The sequence below is a fragment of the Osmerus mordax genome, chromosome 16, assembly GCF_038355195.1.
Source record: "Osmerus mordax isolate fOsmMor3 chromosome 16, fOsmMor3.pri, whole genome shotgun sequence".
Classification (NCBI taxonomy): Eukaryota; Metazoa; Chordata; class Actinopteri; order Osmeriformes; family Osmeridae; genus Osmerus; species Osmerus mordax.
Genome location: NC_090065.1, coordinates 4,315,998 through 4,333,066, shown reverse-complemented (window position 1 = coordinate 4,333,066; position 17,069 = coordinate 4,315,998). Strand labels below are relative to the sequence as shown.

Here is a 17,069-nt window from a genome sequence, read left to right as displayed (position 1 = left end):
GAGTTCTACAGATTTGGGCTCCAGTTCTTTTTTTTGAAAAGGCTGTCACTGTACTGTACCGCTGATACAGGAAATGCAAAAAGAAAATACGAATCACAACAACAACATTCATTATTTACAAGGAGCGGATCCATGAGTTGTTTTCACGTTTGACATACTCTGTACTATGGCTGATTGTATAAAAAAGAACACTGTCGTGATCTTAAGGATATTTTGACAATTTATGATCTTGAACATTATAAAGAAGTGCTGTAGCATTTTTACAGGCAATGGCAAAGTTGTGGTTGCTTTATCTCTTTGGATCCATAATAGGTGAGATGAAGCAACCTGTTTGGCACTTTGAAGCTTACTTCACACTTTGTACAGCACTTCTCCACACCCTACATGGCAGTCTGACTCAATCACCTCCACGCCGCTGTTTTTGGTGAATACACTTAGAAGGATATACCTGTAGAATGCAGGTGTATCACAACATTGGAAAAAAGAAACAACTATTTTGTTTTGAGAAGCTACAATTATTCAAACACAATTCCGTGTGCACAACAACTACTACCACAACGGGATTCTAGAAAAAAAGACTGTTAGAAGATGCAAACAGCCTTGATGTTCTCCCACTAACAACACTACCATGTATTATCTGTCATCAATAAATGCTTCATTAAATGGAGGGTGCGATTGGACCAGACAGAGTGGGTGGATAGACTGGGACGGGGTCGGACGAGGCAGGGAGGGAGGGATAGGGGGGCGGGATCAAGCCGTGGAGCTCGTCAGACGTTCAGGTCGGAAGGTTGAGACTCCCCCCGTTCTCTGCCTGCGGGCTGGACATGCGGATCTGGGAGCTGCTCTTGCTCAGGATGGAGAGCTGCGTCCCCCCGTTCACCCCGCTGCTGGCCAGGGAAGGATGACGTTGCTGTCTCAGGTCCACAGCAAAGTATCGGTTCACCGTCCAGCTCCGCCATTTCCTCTTGATCTCCGACTGCACCTTCAGGGAGAAACTTCACAAGGTCATTTTTAATGTACTTAGCTGCAAGTCTGGACGAGGTCTCCCCTGCTCTAGGTCTGTTAGCTCATGCTCTGACGGCTTTACTGAAAGACTCAAATGTTTGAGATCCTAATATTATTTTGGAACATGAAAAAGGGAAAAGGGAGACAAGCTTACCTCTCCATTGAGGAAGCAGTAGAGAACAGCCACAACGAAGCCCTGGAAGATGAGACAAATGACACCCGGATGAAAAGAGCAGCTAGTAACATTGTTAGCTTTCACAAAATCCCATTCATTCCCGTGTACAATTCACGCTAGCTATTGCCAGTTGTAAAGGTCGAAGCCAGGATCCATTAGGAGTCATGTCATGTCTCAATGCACAAAACAACTAAAAGATCAGAGTTGGGTATGTGTAGTTATCTTCTCTCCTCCTTTCTCCTCTCCTCCTCCAGTGTGTCAGAGGAGAAGCTCTGAGAGGAGACCTTCTGAAGAGAAGGAGACCACTGAGGATGCTACTGAAGGAAACGAGGATTGAGGTCTGAAATTCAGCCACGGAGCTGAGAAAAGCAGTTTACCTGGAAGGAGCCCAGGCCCAGCTCAAACACCAGCCTCTCTCTCTTGCTGACATCCTCTGGGGAGAAGGCAAACACCGTGTAATGAATACCGAACAGGGGGATGAGGAGGAGCGTGGAACGGGCTAGACGTCTGTCAACGACACAGAGGAGTCATGATCATTAAAAAACAACACCACAGTATATGCTCAAAACACATCTTACAAAGACAGAATCTGTGTACACAAATATAATCGACAAACCGAAAAGAAAAAAGTGTTCAGCGCTGAATAAGATTGTGTTGCCTGAAACAACAGGCGTTGACTGGCACAGTGTTATTGGAAGGTTAATAAAACTGTGCTGTCATCCATATCCCATCTTTCCTAGGCTGGTCTGGCCTCTAAGCATATAATGAGTGAACACACTACAAAGATACTCGACAGTACAGCAAAGTAATGGGGGGGGAACGGGACTTTACAGGCCTCACACACACTCACAAAATCTACACACACACGTTTACACAGATGTAGGCATGCACGCACACACACACGCACAATCCCACACTTACAGAGTGATGGTTGATAGCTCGGACATCCTGCAGGAATGCTGAACAGCCTGAGCGGGCTCACTGAAGCATTTCTGAGCACAGCTGCTACATTGCACGTGACGAAGACAACAGCAACACAACAAACACAACAGAGACGACACGTCTTTAGAGACAACGACACACAGTGGGCGCACTACTATGGAGCACACAGGACCAATCACTCTCCACACCACTTCCACCGACTGGACTGATCTGAGAGGAGCAGCCTGGATCAAGACGGAGACTGAAAACGACTACTTTGAGACGAAGAAAACTCATCCAGCGACAGACAACAGGAAGCCGGCAAGGAGAGTAAAATCAATTGTCAGCATTATCAGCATGAAATCATGAATGAGTCAAAGACCTACTCTTGAAGATTACCCCCACGTACTACTTTACACATTTAATACACATTCAACACATAATGCCACAAGGTCTCATCCAGGTCTCAAACATAATAGCCTTCTGTTAATCTGTCATCATGGCTTCAAAAAATTAGCTCAAGCAATTCAGTATGAGAAAGAGATCCTGTCATGCAGAACATACTGCTCATGAGAATAATAGAGAATAATATTCAGCTAAAACGTCAACATGTTCCCTTCTCTGATATTGGTGGTTGTGAACACACTTTCCTGAATGCCTTAGGAAACAACTAGCTATATGTCTGATGAGTGCTGTATAACTTAGTGTTACCATGTCGGTCACCACAGTTCTCCCACTTACAGGTAGATGCTGGACTCGTTTCCTCCTATATCAGGAGACTGTAGCTTCTGGACCAAGATGATTATGATGCCAATGAAGAGGACAAAGTTAATCTGCAGAATAAATAAAACAGCACACAGTCAGACTCACATTTGTTTTAATGATCAATTCCAGGAGATGAGCGTCACACTAAATCTCAGAATTACTCAGTTTATCTTAAGTACACAAAGAAAAACTAAAAGAAGGACTCAAATAAACCCTTTATATTCAGCTATGTAACTATCCCAAAAAGCATGAGTCACTCTCACCATGATGGAAGTCACCACTGGTCCCTTTATAACCCACCAGAGGGCAGTGTTCTCATTTGTGTCCCAGCAGCTGCAGAACAAGAAGAAACCAGTTGTTTTTAAAAACGTCATATCATGTTCATCAATGACATACGGGCTCTCATGCAAAAGATGAGTATGGTTGAAACAAAGGGTTACACATACCCGGTGTCATCAAAATGAAGCCTTAGAGCTGCCCACACAGTTACAGAAATGGTGGGTGTGCCTAGAGAGTAAAATATGAGAGAAGTATATAACAGGAATTGAATTGTGTTTTTTTTTATAACACGTAAGTTCTAATAATAGAGTGGAGGTTGGAAACACAGTAGTAATTATATCTTTAATGCTCCACTGATTAATTGTGATAATCTAGTTTTTATTTAATGATAACCCTTTTTCAGCCGTCAAAGTTATGCAATTGCTCTAATTATATCTGGTGCAGATAACACTAGGCTATAAAAAAAAGTTCCATACTGTAAATTGGATGATAGCGAGCTGTGATTGGATGCTTACCCCAGCCAATGATGGTGTACCAATAGAAGTATCGTCGCTCAGGGAAGAACGTCTCCACCAATAAGGTGAAGAGATACAATCCTTCGATGAAGAGCCAGAAGTAGTTAGACATCACACAGTAGTGGAAGAACACCATCACTGTTCTACAAGCCACCTGGGAACCACACAAAAAAACACCTTTACCTTTCTACACCTCAGAAGGTCTTACCCTAATGTCACATTTATTATGCTACAAATATACCCTTCAGTTGATATGAAATAAGGAGGCATTCATAAGTAGGCATGTGGAAATTATTTGGCTGTATAGTTCAATGTCAAAAACTACTGTTTTCCCCTAAACATTACACTGGGAAAAGATAATTCAATGTTACCATGTTAATAGACTCTATGTCCTCTGTGGACTTGATCAATTATCCTCTGATCCAATTCAGACCTCTGTGATGTCATTAAGGTGACCTGTGATTGCCATGGTGATGGGAGTGCAGTGGGAAGGCTGAGCGATAGCGAACAGTGAAGCTATTGATATGCAAATTCTCATATATGGTAGATTTCCATAGCCCCACTAAAGCCATAGGAGGGGCTAATTAGTTGTGGTTAACACACACACATAAGAACAAAGAGGTGCATGTTGCTGTTGAGCGGTGTTGGATTCCTGTTGGTATTCAGGTAGATGAGATAAGATTCTAAGATTTTGTTTTACAAGATGTCTTTTGTAATAGCTCCACTTACCCCCTTATAGAATATCAAACCTGGATGTAAAGATTGAGCATGAGGTCAGACGTGGCTTCCTGCAATAACCAGCAAGAGCTGAAACTAAAAGAGGTCCACACCGCAGTACTGGTGCTGTCTGTATGTTTTCTGCAGTACTGACTGTGTTCTCTGCAGTACTGACTGTGTTCTCTGCAGTACTGACTGTGTTCTCTGCAGTACTGACTGTGTTCGCGCAGTACTGACTGTGTTCTCGCAGGACTACTGACCGTGTGAGCGAAGCAGTGGTTGCTGTCCTCCTCAGCATACAACACGCCGTCCTTGATGAAGACTGAGATGGCCCTCAACATGAAGGAGACAAACAGGTTCATGTGGATGAAGTTCCGAGTGCAGTGGAGCTTTCTGGGAGATTAGAGACAAGATGACAGATATTTTAGTGTCTGGACACCGTGACGGGGCAACCACATACCATCCTATAGCCATCACAAGGACAGTAAGAAACAACCTATCATGACACCTCAAGACACTTAGAAAGGATTGGGACTGAGAAAGGCTTCAGTTGGCTAGCTCACCTGAATCTGCAGAGTATGACCATGGCTGTGGTGAGTGACACCAGCGATGTGCTGTAGCCAACAGTGTACAAGGCCTTGACTGAGGCGTAGTACATATCCTAAAGGAAGGAAGACGTGGATGGAATGTTATTATTTGATCACTGTTACACCAGCGGGGGTTCTGGGACGACGCTGGGAGAGTCTTACCGGTTTAGTGGTGTTGTCCTCAAAGTAGCACGCCTCCTCGTATTGAGGGAAGGGTTCAGACCATCCATCCAACGTACAGTTTCTGGTGATCTTCCCCATCTCTGAAACACAAAGCACACATGCATCACAGGGGTGAGGGTATGGCTCAGTGGTGTGATTGCATGCCGATCAAATGATCCAAGGTCTAAATCCAACCTTGAAAGTGTCTTTGAATAAAAGTATTTGTTAAGTGAATACGTGATTGTGATTATTACCAGGCTACATCCGTACGTACAACTGTTTCAAGGACAGGAGTTCAACAGGAGTTCAACTCGAGGAGTTACTCTGTCGGGTAACTACTGTAGTGTCACCCGCAGTAACCGGCGTCACCACGGTAACTTGTGTCACTGCCACATACCGTCCTCTGGCTCCATGAAGGCGTGGAAGAGCTCTGGACAGTTGACCACCACTTCCTCGCCCACGTTGGCAGCCTGCCAACAGGTCAGGTTGTCCCACGTCCATGGGCACGCTAGCGGGGCACAGGACACACAACAGACACAGCAGGTACATATCTCACATGCCAGGGACAAGCAAAACTGGACTCAATGCTCTATGTATAAGTCCGAGCTTTGGAGAGCATGCTGAGAGTTAAAAGCGGAGCCAGATACAGTGATGATGTCACTGTGTCTCCTCTCAGGAGAATCAAGTGGGATCATTCTTGTGGTTGGTATAGGAGAACTGAGTGTATTTATTCCAAGATCTACAATTCACAACAATTTAGAGTTGTTCAATTACCGAACGTCTGCAAATGTCTGCCAGCTGTCTCTTATAACTACTCAAACCAAGACATCCCCCCTGTTTATGTGTTTGACCTTAGCAAACTGTCACTGTGCCACTCAGGCAAAATACGTCTGTGAGGGTAGTCAGAGGGGACAGTTAGTTATGGCTCGGTTAAACGTCAGTCATTTGTCTTAAACGAGTGGAGCAAGAAACCCAGTCAGCCAGTTTGGCTTTTAGTCCAGTTGAATTAGTCATTAAATGTAGCTGGTGGAACCTCCCAGAATCTCTCTCAGTGTTCCCCTTTGTGCTTCTCCAGTCTCTATCTCTAGGACTGACTGTGTCATTTTTCTCTTTCTCTCACAAAGCCATTGTCTCCCACACCTTCTTCCAAAGACAGACACTGCAAACCGTACTGTATGTACCTTAATATGTATCTTTATCTGTCGCTCCCTCTCCCTCTCTCTGAATGGGCCTGCATGATACACTGATAAACAGGATAGACTGTGCTATAGAGACAGTTATTATATGTGTGTGTGTCTGTGTGTGTGTGTGTATTTGTATCTGTGTATATCTGTATGTGTGTGTGTGTGTGTGTGTGTGTGTATTTGTATCTGCGTATATCTGTATGTATGTGTGTGTGTGTGTGTGTGTGTGTGCGTGCGTGTGCGTGTGTGTGCGTGTGTGTGTCTGGGCAGAAAGCCTTTCCTCCTGCCATGGGCTCTAATCTGTTTGGGTTCTGTCTGGTGAGCTGGACTCAAAGCCAATTACCTTTTAAAGGGCAACTAGGAGCCAATGAGCACAGCAGAGAGACAGAGAGGTAGCCTGCTTGATGCAGGCACTGTCTGGATCACTGGGCCAGAACCACAGGCACAGCTAGGATGCATCTCAAGTCAATGTGTGTTTTATAAGTAATAGATAATGTTATTGATACTGTGTGGCAGACATGGAACAACTGAGAATACGACGAACATGAGCAATGCTTCCTAAGCTACTTACTCACACACACACACACACACACACACACACACACACACACACACACACACACACACACACACACAGAGATACATTTTCACACTGAGGGAATCACACATACACCTCTATCTCTTCACAAATGATGGACTAACACAGCTTGGACAGAACCACATTAATTGTACAATAATAGTATTCCAGATTCCAATCCAACTCAAACAGAATACTAATCACCGGGTACTGATTGCATACTATAAAACACCTGCCAGACATGTATTGAACTTTCTACATCAGCCAATGAGAAAAAAATTACATCACAGGTCATAAGAGGCCTGGATAGAATCACAATCTGGTTTCAATTTAACATTGAATGTTGGGGCTACAAGCTTTGCTGTTAGATCGTTCTTTTGAACGAGGACACATGCAGTCCAGCTCTAAACAGTCATGCTATCGTACCTCATGACAATGTTATCAGGTATGATGAACTTTCATTACCATCCTTCTGGTCCTGATCTCTGCAGTCCCTCTCTCTGCTGCTGTGGTCTACCGGATATGGGTAAAGACCTGCCAGCAAGCAGGGACTTCATGCTTCCATTACCTCCCCCCCTTTCTTCCTCGCTTTCGCTTGTTTCCATCCCTGAATCGTTGTTCGTCTTTTTCTCCGTTTTACTGTTCTCTCTCTCTCTCTCTCTCTCTCTCTCTCTCTCTCTCTCTCTCTCTCTCTCTCTCTCTCTCTCTCTCTCTCTCTCTCTCCCTGTCTCTCTCTCTCTTTCCCTCTCTCCCTCTCTCTCTCTCTCTTCCCCAGACGGGTTTTTGCTAACTTGGCGTTTTTAATTTCCGCGGCAAACGATTTGCTGTCAGCAGAAACATAGGGCTGCTCTGTTTCCAGGCACAGTAAGGGAGATAGGGATCAGTTAAAGGGGCGGTACAGGCCAATGATTCTGACCACATGGTCTGAAATAGTCAGTGCAGTCAGGTGCTGTAGGTTAAGGTTGTTTTTTTAGCATGAAAGATTTATTCCGTTATCCAAAAACGAATTTTGGGTAATACGGTTCTGCTTCTGCGGTTCTCTGGTGGAACATAGCTTGAGACTGCATCTCAACACAGTGTCAGAAATCTACGTAACGTCAATAATTCGCCCTGACGTTTCACATATAATTTCGGATTATATACAAACGGATTCTAAAAATCCCTCTTCCGTCATCTAGATGTCTAGTTAGGATCTGGATTAAAAGCAGTTTTCCTTCCAAAATGTGTTATTCTCAATTCTACAGTGTGGCCTTGTGGCTGTCAAAGAGCACATGAGTCAGAGAGGAGGCTAAGTTGCATTCTGTTTGTCTGTTAGTTCTCAGCTGCTTGTAGCTAATAAAAACCCTCTCTCTGTCCAACAGGATGATTGCTTCCAGATTTTACATTCTTGATTCCCTGTTTATTTTAAAGGGGCTCCTGAGGGAAGCAAGACAGTGAGAAGCTGTATAAAATCTAAAAACAGACAAACACACACACAAACACACAAAAGTTCACAAACACGCACACACGTACACCAGACTCTCACAAACACCACACACTCACAGACTCAGGCCCATACCATATTCTAGGTCGTCTTCAGGGTCATGCAGCGCAATCTTTTCCATGCACTTCTCATGTTCCCGTTGAAGGATGCAGCTGAAGACCTCTGAATGCATGGAGGCCACCTGAAAATACACACAAACACACAAACAAAACTCAGAATACACTCCACCACAAATATAGTACATAAACAGGAAGAGAATTCAGTGTCTATTATACAGACAATTTTACGAAATTCACTGAACACAATTCAGACGCAGTCAGAAGAACAGTTCACACTTTTGAAAAATACAATTTCCTTGGTCCTGTCAGTGTAATCGTGGTCTCTCCATGGTTCATGTTTTTCCTGAATTCATTTCTCTTCTGTTTTTCTTTTCTCAGCTTTTCCACCTTTGCACCCTTCACCCCGGCCCCATGTCCCCCTCCGTAGTGAGTGATGTGACCCTAACCTTCTCACTGCAGACACACTCATCCTCCTCTCCTTTCAGCAGGATCCATCATCAAACAAGCTTCCTTGGGCTGAGACACATTTACCGTCACTGATGGAACCAGCCTCATTACGAGTTATGTTATTACCTCCTATTGGAGAACAGGTCTGGGGACAATGCCATTTTCATCTTTTTTCATCTTCAAAGATGTGCCCCATGTTGTCAACCCTTTGTATTTTATAATAATGAGCATCTATGTTGCTTAGCACCAGGTAGTTCGTCATCCACATATGGGCAGGCCTTAACAGTTGTGCGTCTGGTCAACATGGAACTTACAAACAGTATGAAAACACCTGAATGTGGAAGTGTAGAGTTGTGCTGGTGAAACATCATACACAGTTGATGACAAGACATGTTCTGTATCGAAACAGACATTTTCACTGGCCCCGTGCATTAATGCACACAAAGATGCACAGAGAAACGCACAAACACGGAAACACACACACAGAAACACACACACAGAAACAAGCACACACAAGCACACACAAACATTCCGTAAGAGAACAAGCAGCTGTCTCTGGAGTGACAGTAGCTGTTGTTGATGATGATGGCGTGTCTGTATGCCAGTCTCTCGTCTCCTTAGCAGGCCAGCTGTGAGCTTTCACATATTCTAGACAAATCACTGGAGTGTGAAAACACACCCAAAATACCTTTTTAATAGTGACTGGAGAAAGTTAAGGTCCCTCATTTAGGGAAATTACCAAACCAATCTCCACAATTCTCCCCTGCCCTCTGATCTCTCCCATCTCCTACCTGTGAAAAGATCCCTGTCCAGGTAAGTCCACCATTTTGGATCCGTATAACTCACAGTTTCCCCCCAGGCCCATTTGACAGAAGCAGATAGCTCAGTGGCTCCCACCTCCCAGCAGTAACCAGCTGACATCATAAAACTTTCATTCGATCCCTCAGACCGCCAGCAGAACATGGACACCACACAACCGACTAAGCACTGAGGGTGAGAAGAAGCAGTGTTGCTGGTGTCCTCAAATGGGGAGGGGGTGTTAGGGTTTAAGGGGGGGGGGGGGCTGAAAAACAACAACGGATGGAGCGCAAGGTGATTATGGACGAGGGGGTGCTGGGAACTTTGCTCCATGGCATGTACTATGTATGCTGCACAACACCACGCCACTGGAAGACCATCCCACACACACACTTCTTTCTCATAGCTTCAGCTTCTGCCCAGGAGCTATATTGCAGTTTGGCTGAATAGTGCTTCATCACATTTACATTTAGTCATTTAGCAGACGCTCTTATCCAGAGCGACTTACAGTAACTACAGGGACATTCCCCCCGAGGCAAGTAGGGTGAAGTCCCTTGCCCAAGGACACAACGTCATTTTGCACAGCCGGGCATCGAACCGGCAACCTTCTGATTAATAGCCCAATTCCCTAGCCGCTCAGCCACCTGACCCCATTCATCCCCCTGTCCCTTCTGCTGCTGTTGTCAGGCCTGGTCAGCTGCCTGCAGCCAGAGAGGCGGAGCACAGACCTGGGATGTAGGCTGATGTGCTGGAGTGGCATATGGCGTTTTCATTAAATCGCCCGCAGCTCCCAGCCACACATGAATCCACAACAGCACCCCAGAGAGGGACAGCTCCGACGACACACGCACACACGCACCCAGAACACGCACACACACACACACACACACACATGTACACCGCAGACACACGCACGCACACACACACACATGTACACCGCAGACACACGCACACACACACATGTACACCGCAGACACACGCACACACACACACACAAACGCATAAACCAAAACACATATAAACACATGATACCCACACTTCTAGTCGTGTTGTCTAATCCAGACACCCCCCTGTTTTCCACCTCAGCAGGCTGAGTGTGTAGTCAGCAGAGTGGTTCTGTACTCACCAAGGGCAGAAAGAGGATGGCAGTCAGCAGGTGGCCTCTCATTGTGTCCTGTGAAGTATACTGCTCCAAGATGCACTGCACTGCTGTGCTAGTGTGTGTACGCGTGTACTTGTGGGTATGTGTATGTGTGTGTGTGTGTGTGTGTGTGTGCGTGTGTGTTCACAGGAATCCCCTGAGAGAACTCCACTTGGCTCTACGGCAATCCGACATCAAGATGTCTGAAACACAGGAGCACACAACCTTACATCAGAAGCAAGACCACCGCACACACACACACGCACACACAGTCAATCCTAAACAGCATTACGTTATTTGACACGGTGTCCTGCTCGTAATGATATACACACACTGGCATCTTCGTCAGTTTAGCGTGTGTTCATCAGCTCTGTGATGTTCCCTGACAAATTCATGCAAGGAAGGGGGCGGTGGGGAGAGAGAGCGGGAAAGGTGAGGGCTCAGCGGGTTTATTAGGTATTTCCAGTCATGACACCGTGACCATAATGAGATGGAGATAGTCAGGCAGCAGCTCGAGGGGTGTGATAGTGCTGATGTCTGGGTGCAGACGGCACAGAGCCCTGTCGCCACCCCCTCGCTGCCCGCCCCGGATCTTAGTCATCCCTAAAACTTCCCCCAAAAAACAGATGAATCACGTCAAACGTTCAGCCGTTATAGCGCTCGCGCACACACACACACACAGACAGACACACACTCACACACACACAAGGACATGACAGATGCACATACAATACAATACAGAATGCGCACAAACACAAGGACTCACCACACACACAAGATTGTCTCTGTCTCTACCCTCTAGTTGCGAATCCAATTACTCCTAAACCAGCTCTCCGTTAGTTTATCAAATAATAGAACAGCCTGTGCTTAGGGGAAAAACCCATAGATACAGAGAAGGATAGTGCCTGTCAAGTAGAGATGATACTAGCCCGGATGGGATGTAGACAGACGCACATGAGATGGCCTTTCTCTTTTTTCTCCACCGTACCAATTCAGTCAAGTCCGAGGACATCGCTCGTTAGGACTACATCGACAATGCTGTCCATCGTTATCATTCGAAGTACTGTCCGGAAAAACATTCAAGTCGGCATTTAACGTATATGACCGGATATGGCAAATGAGTAGCATGAAATTCCAAATGCGGATCTTTCTTCCAGTGCAGAGCATGCTGATACACCTCCGCTGGGCGTTGGAGTGACGTGGGCCCCTGTGACACATGGCAGATGTCAGCCATGTTGCGTAGGAGTGAGGGCCCCTGGGGTTATGAGGATCCGTGTTGAGGACATCACACTGAGTGAGCGCACACTAGAGAAGATCATGAACCCAATATGAAAGATTCTAAGACTGGCTCTGGTCTTCCCATTCATAGACTCGATTGTGGATACTATTGATTATGGACCATTTTATCTGACGAGTTTGGGAAGCCAATGAAACTAGACTTGTGTGTCTCTTTATGTTGGTGCACTGAAGAATGCTAATTTGCTTGAGAATAAACACACAAGCCAGGCACAATTACACATACATTAATTCCCACATCATAATCCTTTTCATATCTTGACAATTTGACCACTTAAGTTGACATGTAGGCCCTGTTACTACTTCACACAGTGTGTGAAAGATAGAGTCTGCAAGAATCGTTTTTTTTTTCTTTTCTAAAATGGATCTCAGTGATAACAACAACCTCACAAATACCAATCAGTATCAAATACATTCAGAATTGTTTTGTTGTTCTGTGTAAGATTTCCAAACCACTGTACATAATTAATTTAACCCCCAAAGATATGCTACACATGCAATATCATCATAGAGGAAAGAGAATGCTTTTAATCATGCTTTCCTGTTAACAATGAGCCATTATGATGAGGTTTCATCTTGTAAAAAACATTACCATAACATCCAAATGGTTCGTATATATTTGTCGGTGGGTGAGTAATCTCACAATAGGAAACGTTTGGTAGATTTACAGGATATCACATGTTTTATGCATGTATAATCCCGCAATAGTTTGAAACATTTCAGACACATTCATTGCATGGTTGACAATTGTGGTTCACAAACACATTGATGAATTTTTTTTTTACACAGGATTAGTCAATCACTTAGTCCATAAAAAATGCAACACGCAAGTAATTTATCTGCCTTCCCTCAATTTTAAGTGCATTCATGAGTGACGCATATATTTCATTCACAATTGGGCTATTCCTTATAATTGCAATTAGCCCTTGAAAGCAAAAACGCCAGCGTAGCCTACATATAGGCCTAGGACATAACATCGTCCACAACACAACCAGAAAGCTCCTTGGAGATAGCCACCCGTCCCGATACTCGTGGTCTGCTGCAAAACCCAAGCAAGAATTCAGTCACTCACTCACTCACTTTTATTCCTCATTAAGATGAAATATCCAGATTGTCTTTTGCATTTGGAACCTTTTCTCTTTCACGGTTCTCTTGGGTAACCAATTAACTCACTTGCATTCAACAATTCAGCCTTGAAATAAAGGAATGCATCTGACAGCTACGCCAAGGCGAAACACATAAGAGGGTACAGATCTTGTACAATAACAGCCTAATGCTATACAATAAAATAGCGTAATTGTACTGAATCTTACCACGCAGCCATTGGTCTCAGTGGAACTATAATCTTTACCCTCTTTACTGAAGAAAAAGACAATCCGGTCGTTGTCTGGAAGAGTTGGAAACATGCAGACTGCTTAGATCGTGTTCAAATGACAGGTAGTGCTGCTGCTGCGGCAGCGCGCGCTCACCAAGGCTGCACCATGAAGAGGGGTGTCTGTGCCTCTGGACATTCCAACCCGCCCCAGCACAACAACTTCTTATTCAAAAAGCGTATAGCATAAAACAGACAACGAAGACTGAGAAGACGCGTAAAAACAAACGTCGTTGGCGATACCGAAAAGGATTTAAGAAATAGCTTTCTGTAGTGCTGTTCGGTTAATAGACAAGCCCTGTGTCTCGCTGATGTTCTCTATATGAAATAGAGAACGAAGACAGGCTGTAACAACGACTTAAGTAGCCATATTATACTTTCGGTCTCGCGCAGCCGCCCCCGTCGAGCAGTTGTTGGGAGCTGGGGGCCAGCCTATAAAGTGACTCTCGTGAAGTTCATCAAAATAGAGTTCGCCTATGGACGCAATTTCACATATGTTTAGTAAATTATTTAACATATCCCAGCGGTCCAGGAGTGATGTTATGCTGATTTAAGCCTTATTGCATACATTTGTTTCAATCCTCAGAAAAAAACTATTCACTACAAACCAAGTGGAGGACAGAATAGGTTTTTTTCTGGTGCCTTACTTGTAATACCAACTTAATTTGCACAAAGTGCAAAGTTGAGCTTCAAAGTTGGTGACAAAAAGCGACATGGTTCACGACCATTTAGGCCACTCGACTAAGCCGCAGGCAAAACAAGAGTTTGGTTCATCGGATTCAGGACCCTGGACAGCGGTATTGAATCGCACGCATGCTGTGAAAATGACGAAATGGCCTGCTTCGATGTCCCAGTGTAGGCAGGCCTGTTATGATTGAGTTTTCCTAAGAGAGTGAGTGGTATTTAAAGCGTCAAGTCAGCGAGTAGACCGTGTGTCTAGAAGGGAGGATGATCCGAACATTTAACCAGCATTTAGATCCGAGCATAAGATTGATTACCCAGCTTGGCTGATTTGATACATGGCCTATAAATCAATGATTGCATCAACAAATGCGATCCACTTTCTCAAAGTATTTGGGTATGATTATACTTTAATATGCTCTAAAAATACACATCTTTACACCTGCATTTTTAATTAGCTGTAAATGTGTTGGTCAGCTGGTGTGATGACTCAGATGGTCCACATGGGAGGGTGCTAGTCTTCCTCTGTTGGGAGGCCACAGCAGCGGCAGGAAAACAGTTTACGAACACGCCGGAAGAATCCACGGATGCCTCCTTTCTTACGCTTTTTCGGAAGGTCCTGACTGACATCTGAAAATGACAATACTGATGATTATTCATACTCTGCATGCCACAGGAGAACACATATATGTCATCACAAGAAACGATTTGGATGTCGAGGTCAACAGGTAGGCCTATACTCACCACGGTTCACCTCTGCCACGTCTCTGCACACATCTCCCAGGACCTGAATGTTCTAGATACACAGAACCATGTCAGAGAACAGAAACAACATCTACCCTACAGCAGGCACCATAGACTAGACATTATCCAGAGTGAATAACAAAACGTTGCAATGCTATTTAACATGATAGAAAAGTTAATACAAAAATAATTATTATAATTTTTCAGAACATCAATAGATTGTTGTGTCTCACCATGGGGTGCTGGAGATCAGAAGTGGTTGCTAGGACACAGCCGATGACCACGCTGGGTTTCTCATCTGACAGTCCAGGCTCCACCTTGGGAGCTTCCACCTCTGGGAGGATGCTCAGAGTCTCTTCTGAGAATCTGGATGCAGCAGTGGTCTTTGGAGACCTCGGGGAAGGCTGCGCCTGGTCTGAGGTGACCTCAGTGATAACTGCCTTCATCAATTTATCATTGTGAGCCATGACTAGTTCCTGGAGAACGTCCTCCATGGAAACTGCAGGACCTCTGGCCTGGGCAGACATCTTTGGGGCAGCCTCAGGACCTCTGGCCTGGGCAGACATCTTTGGGGCAGCCTCAGGACCTCTGGCCTGGGTAGACATCTTTGGGGCAGCCTCAGGACCTCTGGCCTGGGCAGACATCTTTGGGGCAGCCTCAGGACCTTTGGCCTGGGCAGATATCTCGGGGGCAGCCTCAGGACCTTTGGCCTTGGCAGACATCTTGAGGGCAGCCTCAGGACCTCTGGCCTCGGCAGACATCTTGAGGGCAGCCTCAGGACCTCTGGCCTGGGCAGACATCTTTAGGGCAGCCTCAGAACCTCTGGCCTGGGCAGACATCTCGAGGGCAGCCTCAGCAAGGCCATCTTCCACTGTTAAGCCTTCGCTGATGTTGTTGTTCTGTTAACAGAGTATAAAACATTTTGGCACACATTACACACTGTGTCTGGCAATACGTGTCAATGGATTCAAAAGGAAATAGTGAAATGTTTAACTCCTGCAATTGCGGCCTTTACCTTGAGAGCTCTAGCTGCTTCCAGGAGAAGATCCTTCATGGAAACTTCAGGGGTAGCAGCTGTGGTGGCGATCTCACACATCTGGTTGGAGAAGTACTCAGGTACATCAGTCCCCATGTTTTCCATCTTCAGCAAAAGTTTATTAGGAGTATTATTTAAGTACATGTGCTGCAGGTTTCTCTGAATTTAACACATACCAATGCCAGGAAGACCTTATCTTGAGATCTATTTACATGTATCTACTGTATGATATTGAAAAACAAGACACAATTATAATACCTCCATGTCATCAACGATGGCTGACATCACAGAACGAGTCACATCCAGACCATCAAATTCCGCGCTGTCGTGTCCAATCAGCTGGAAGGATGTCAAGGCATGCTCAAACCTCTGGAAGATGGCAACCACCATGTTCTTCACCACTGTGTGAGTGATGGAAGCCATTGCTGAGACGTCCTGGGGAGGGAGCAAAGAGCTGGCTGAATCCTCCACAAGCCTGACGACATCTACAATGGCTGCCTTGGCCCACGGCCCCTCCATGGAGGTGAGGCCTGGCTGCTCAGAGCTGAACAGGGATCCCCATAGCTGCTCTTCTCTATCCTCCAGGAGGTAGTGGAGAGTAGCTGTCACCAACTCAGGGACCAGCTTCTCAGCTCTTTGGAGCAGCGCTGCTGTGCTTGTTGGCACCTGCTTGTTTGGAGACCCTGCATCCCCAGCAGGTGGAGATGACTCCCGCTCGCCCTTCGTGTCATGCACGGCGCTGCACGCCAGGTTGGAAAACAGGGGGAGGAGGAGATTCCTGACCTTAGCTTCGGCCGATGGCCTGATCATGCACAGGAACATCTCAAGTCCCTCCAAGGTGACCTAGAAGAATGGGAGAGAGGGAGAGAGAGAGAGAGAGAGAGAGAGAGAGAGAGAGAGAGAGAGAGAGAGAGAGATAATCCACTACCAGGATTTTCCTGGGTGTCTCATGATAAAACGTCTTGATGTTGTCTCATAGCCTACCTTCCTCCCAAACTGCTTAGAGAGACGTTTTTCCTTCTCCAGTTCTGTAAAGACCTTTCCCTCAATCTCCTCCAGCATAGGACGACTGAGGACATGTTGAGGTCTACAGAAGTGGACATGTATCACTGGACACACATTTTC

At 45.4% G+C, this 17,069-nt stretch overlaps 1 protein-coding gene across 1 annotated transcript; it reads right to left on the bottom strand.

The window, feature by feature from the left end:
• Window positions 1-775: 775 nt before the first annotated feature.
• LOC136958579 (pituitary adenylate cyclase-activating polypeptide type I receptor-like) lies at window positions 776-10,842 on the bottom strand. Its single transcript, XM_067252585.1, has 13 exons — window positions 10,801-10,842; window positions 8,446-8,551; window positions 5,524-5,634; window positions 5,127-5,227; window positions 4,941-5,038; window positions 4,638-4,770; window positions 3,661-3,814; window positions 3,313-3,373; window positions 3,130-3,199; window positions 2,843-2,934; window positions 1,558-1,687; window positions 1,160-1,201; window positions 776-982 (listed from the first exon to the last, which is right to left on the bottom strand). Exons 1-13 carry the CDS (start codon window positions 10,840-10,842, stop codon window positions 776-778), a joined length of 1,347 nt encoding a protein of 448 aa, XP_067108686.1.
• Between the last annotated feature and the right edge of the window lie 6,227 nt (window positions 10,843-17,069).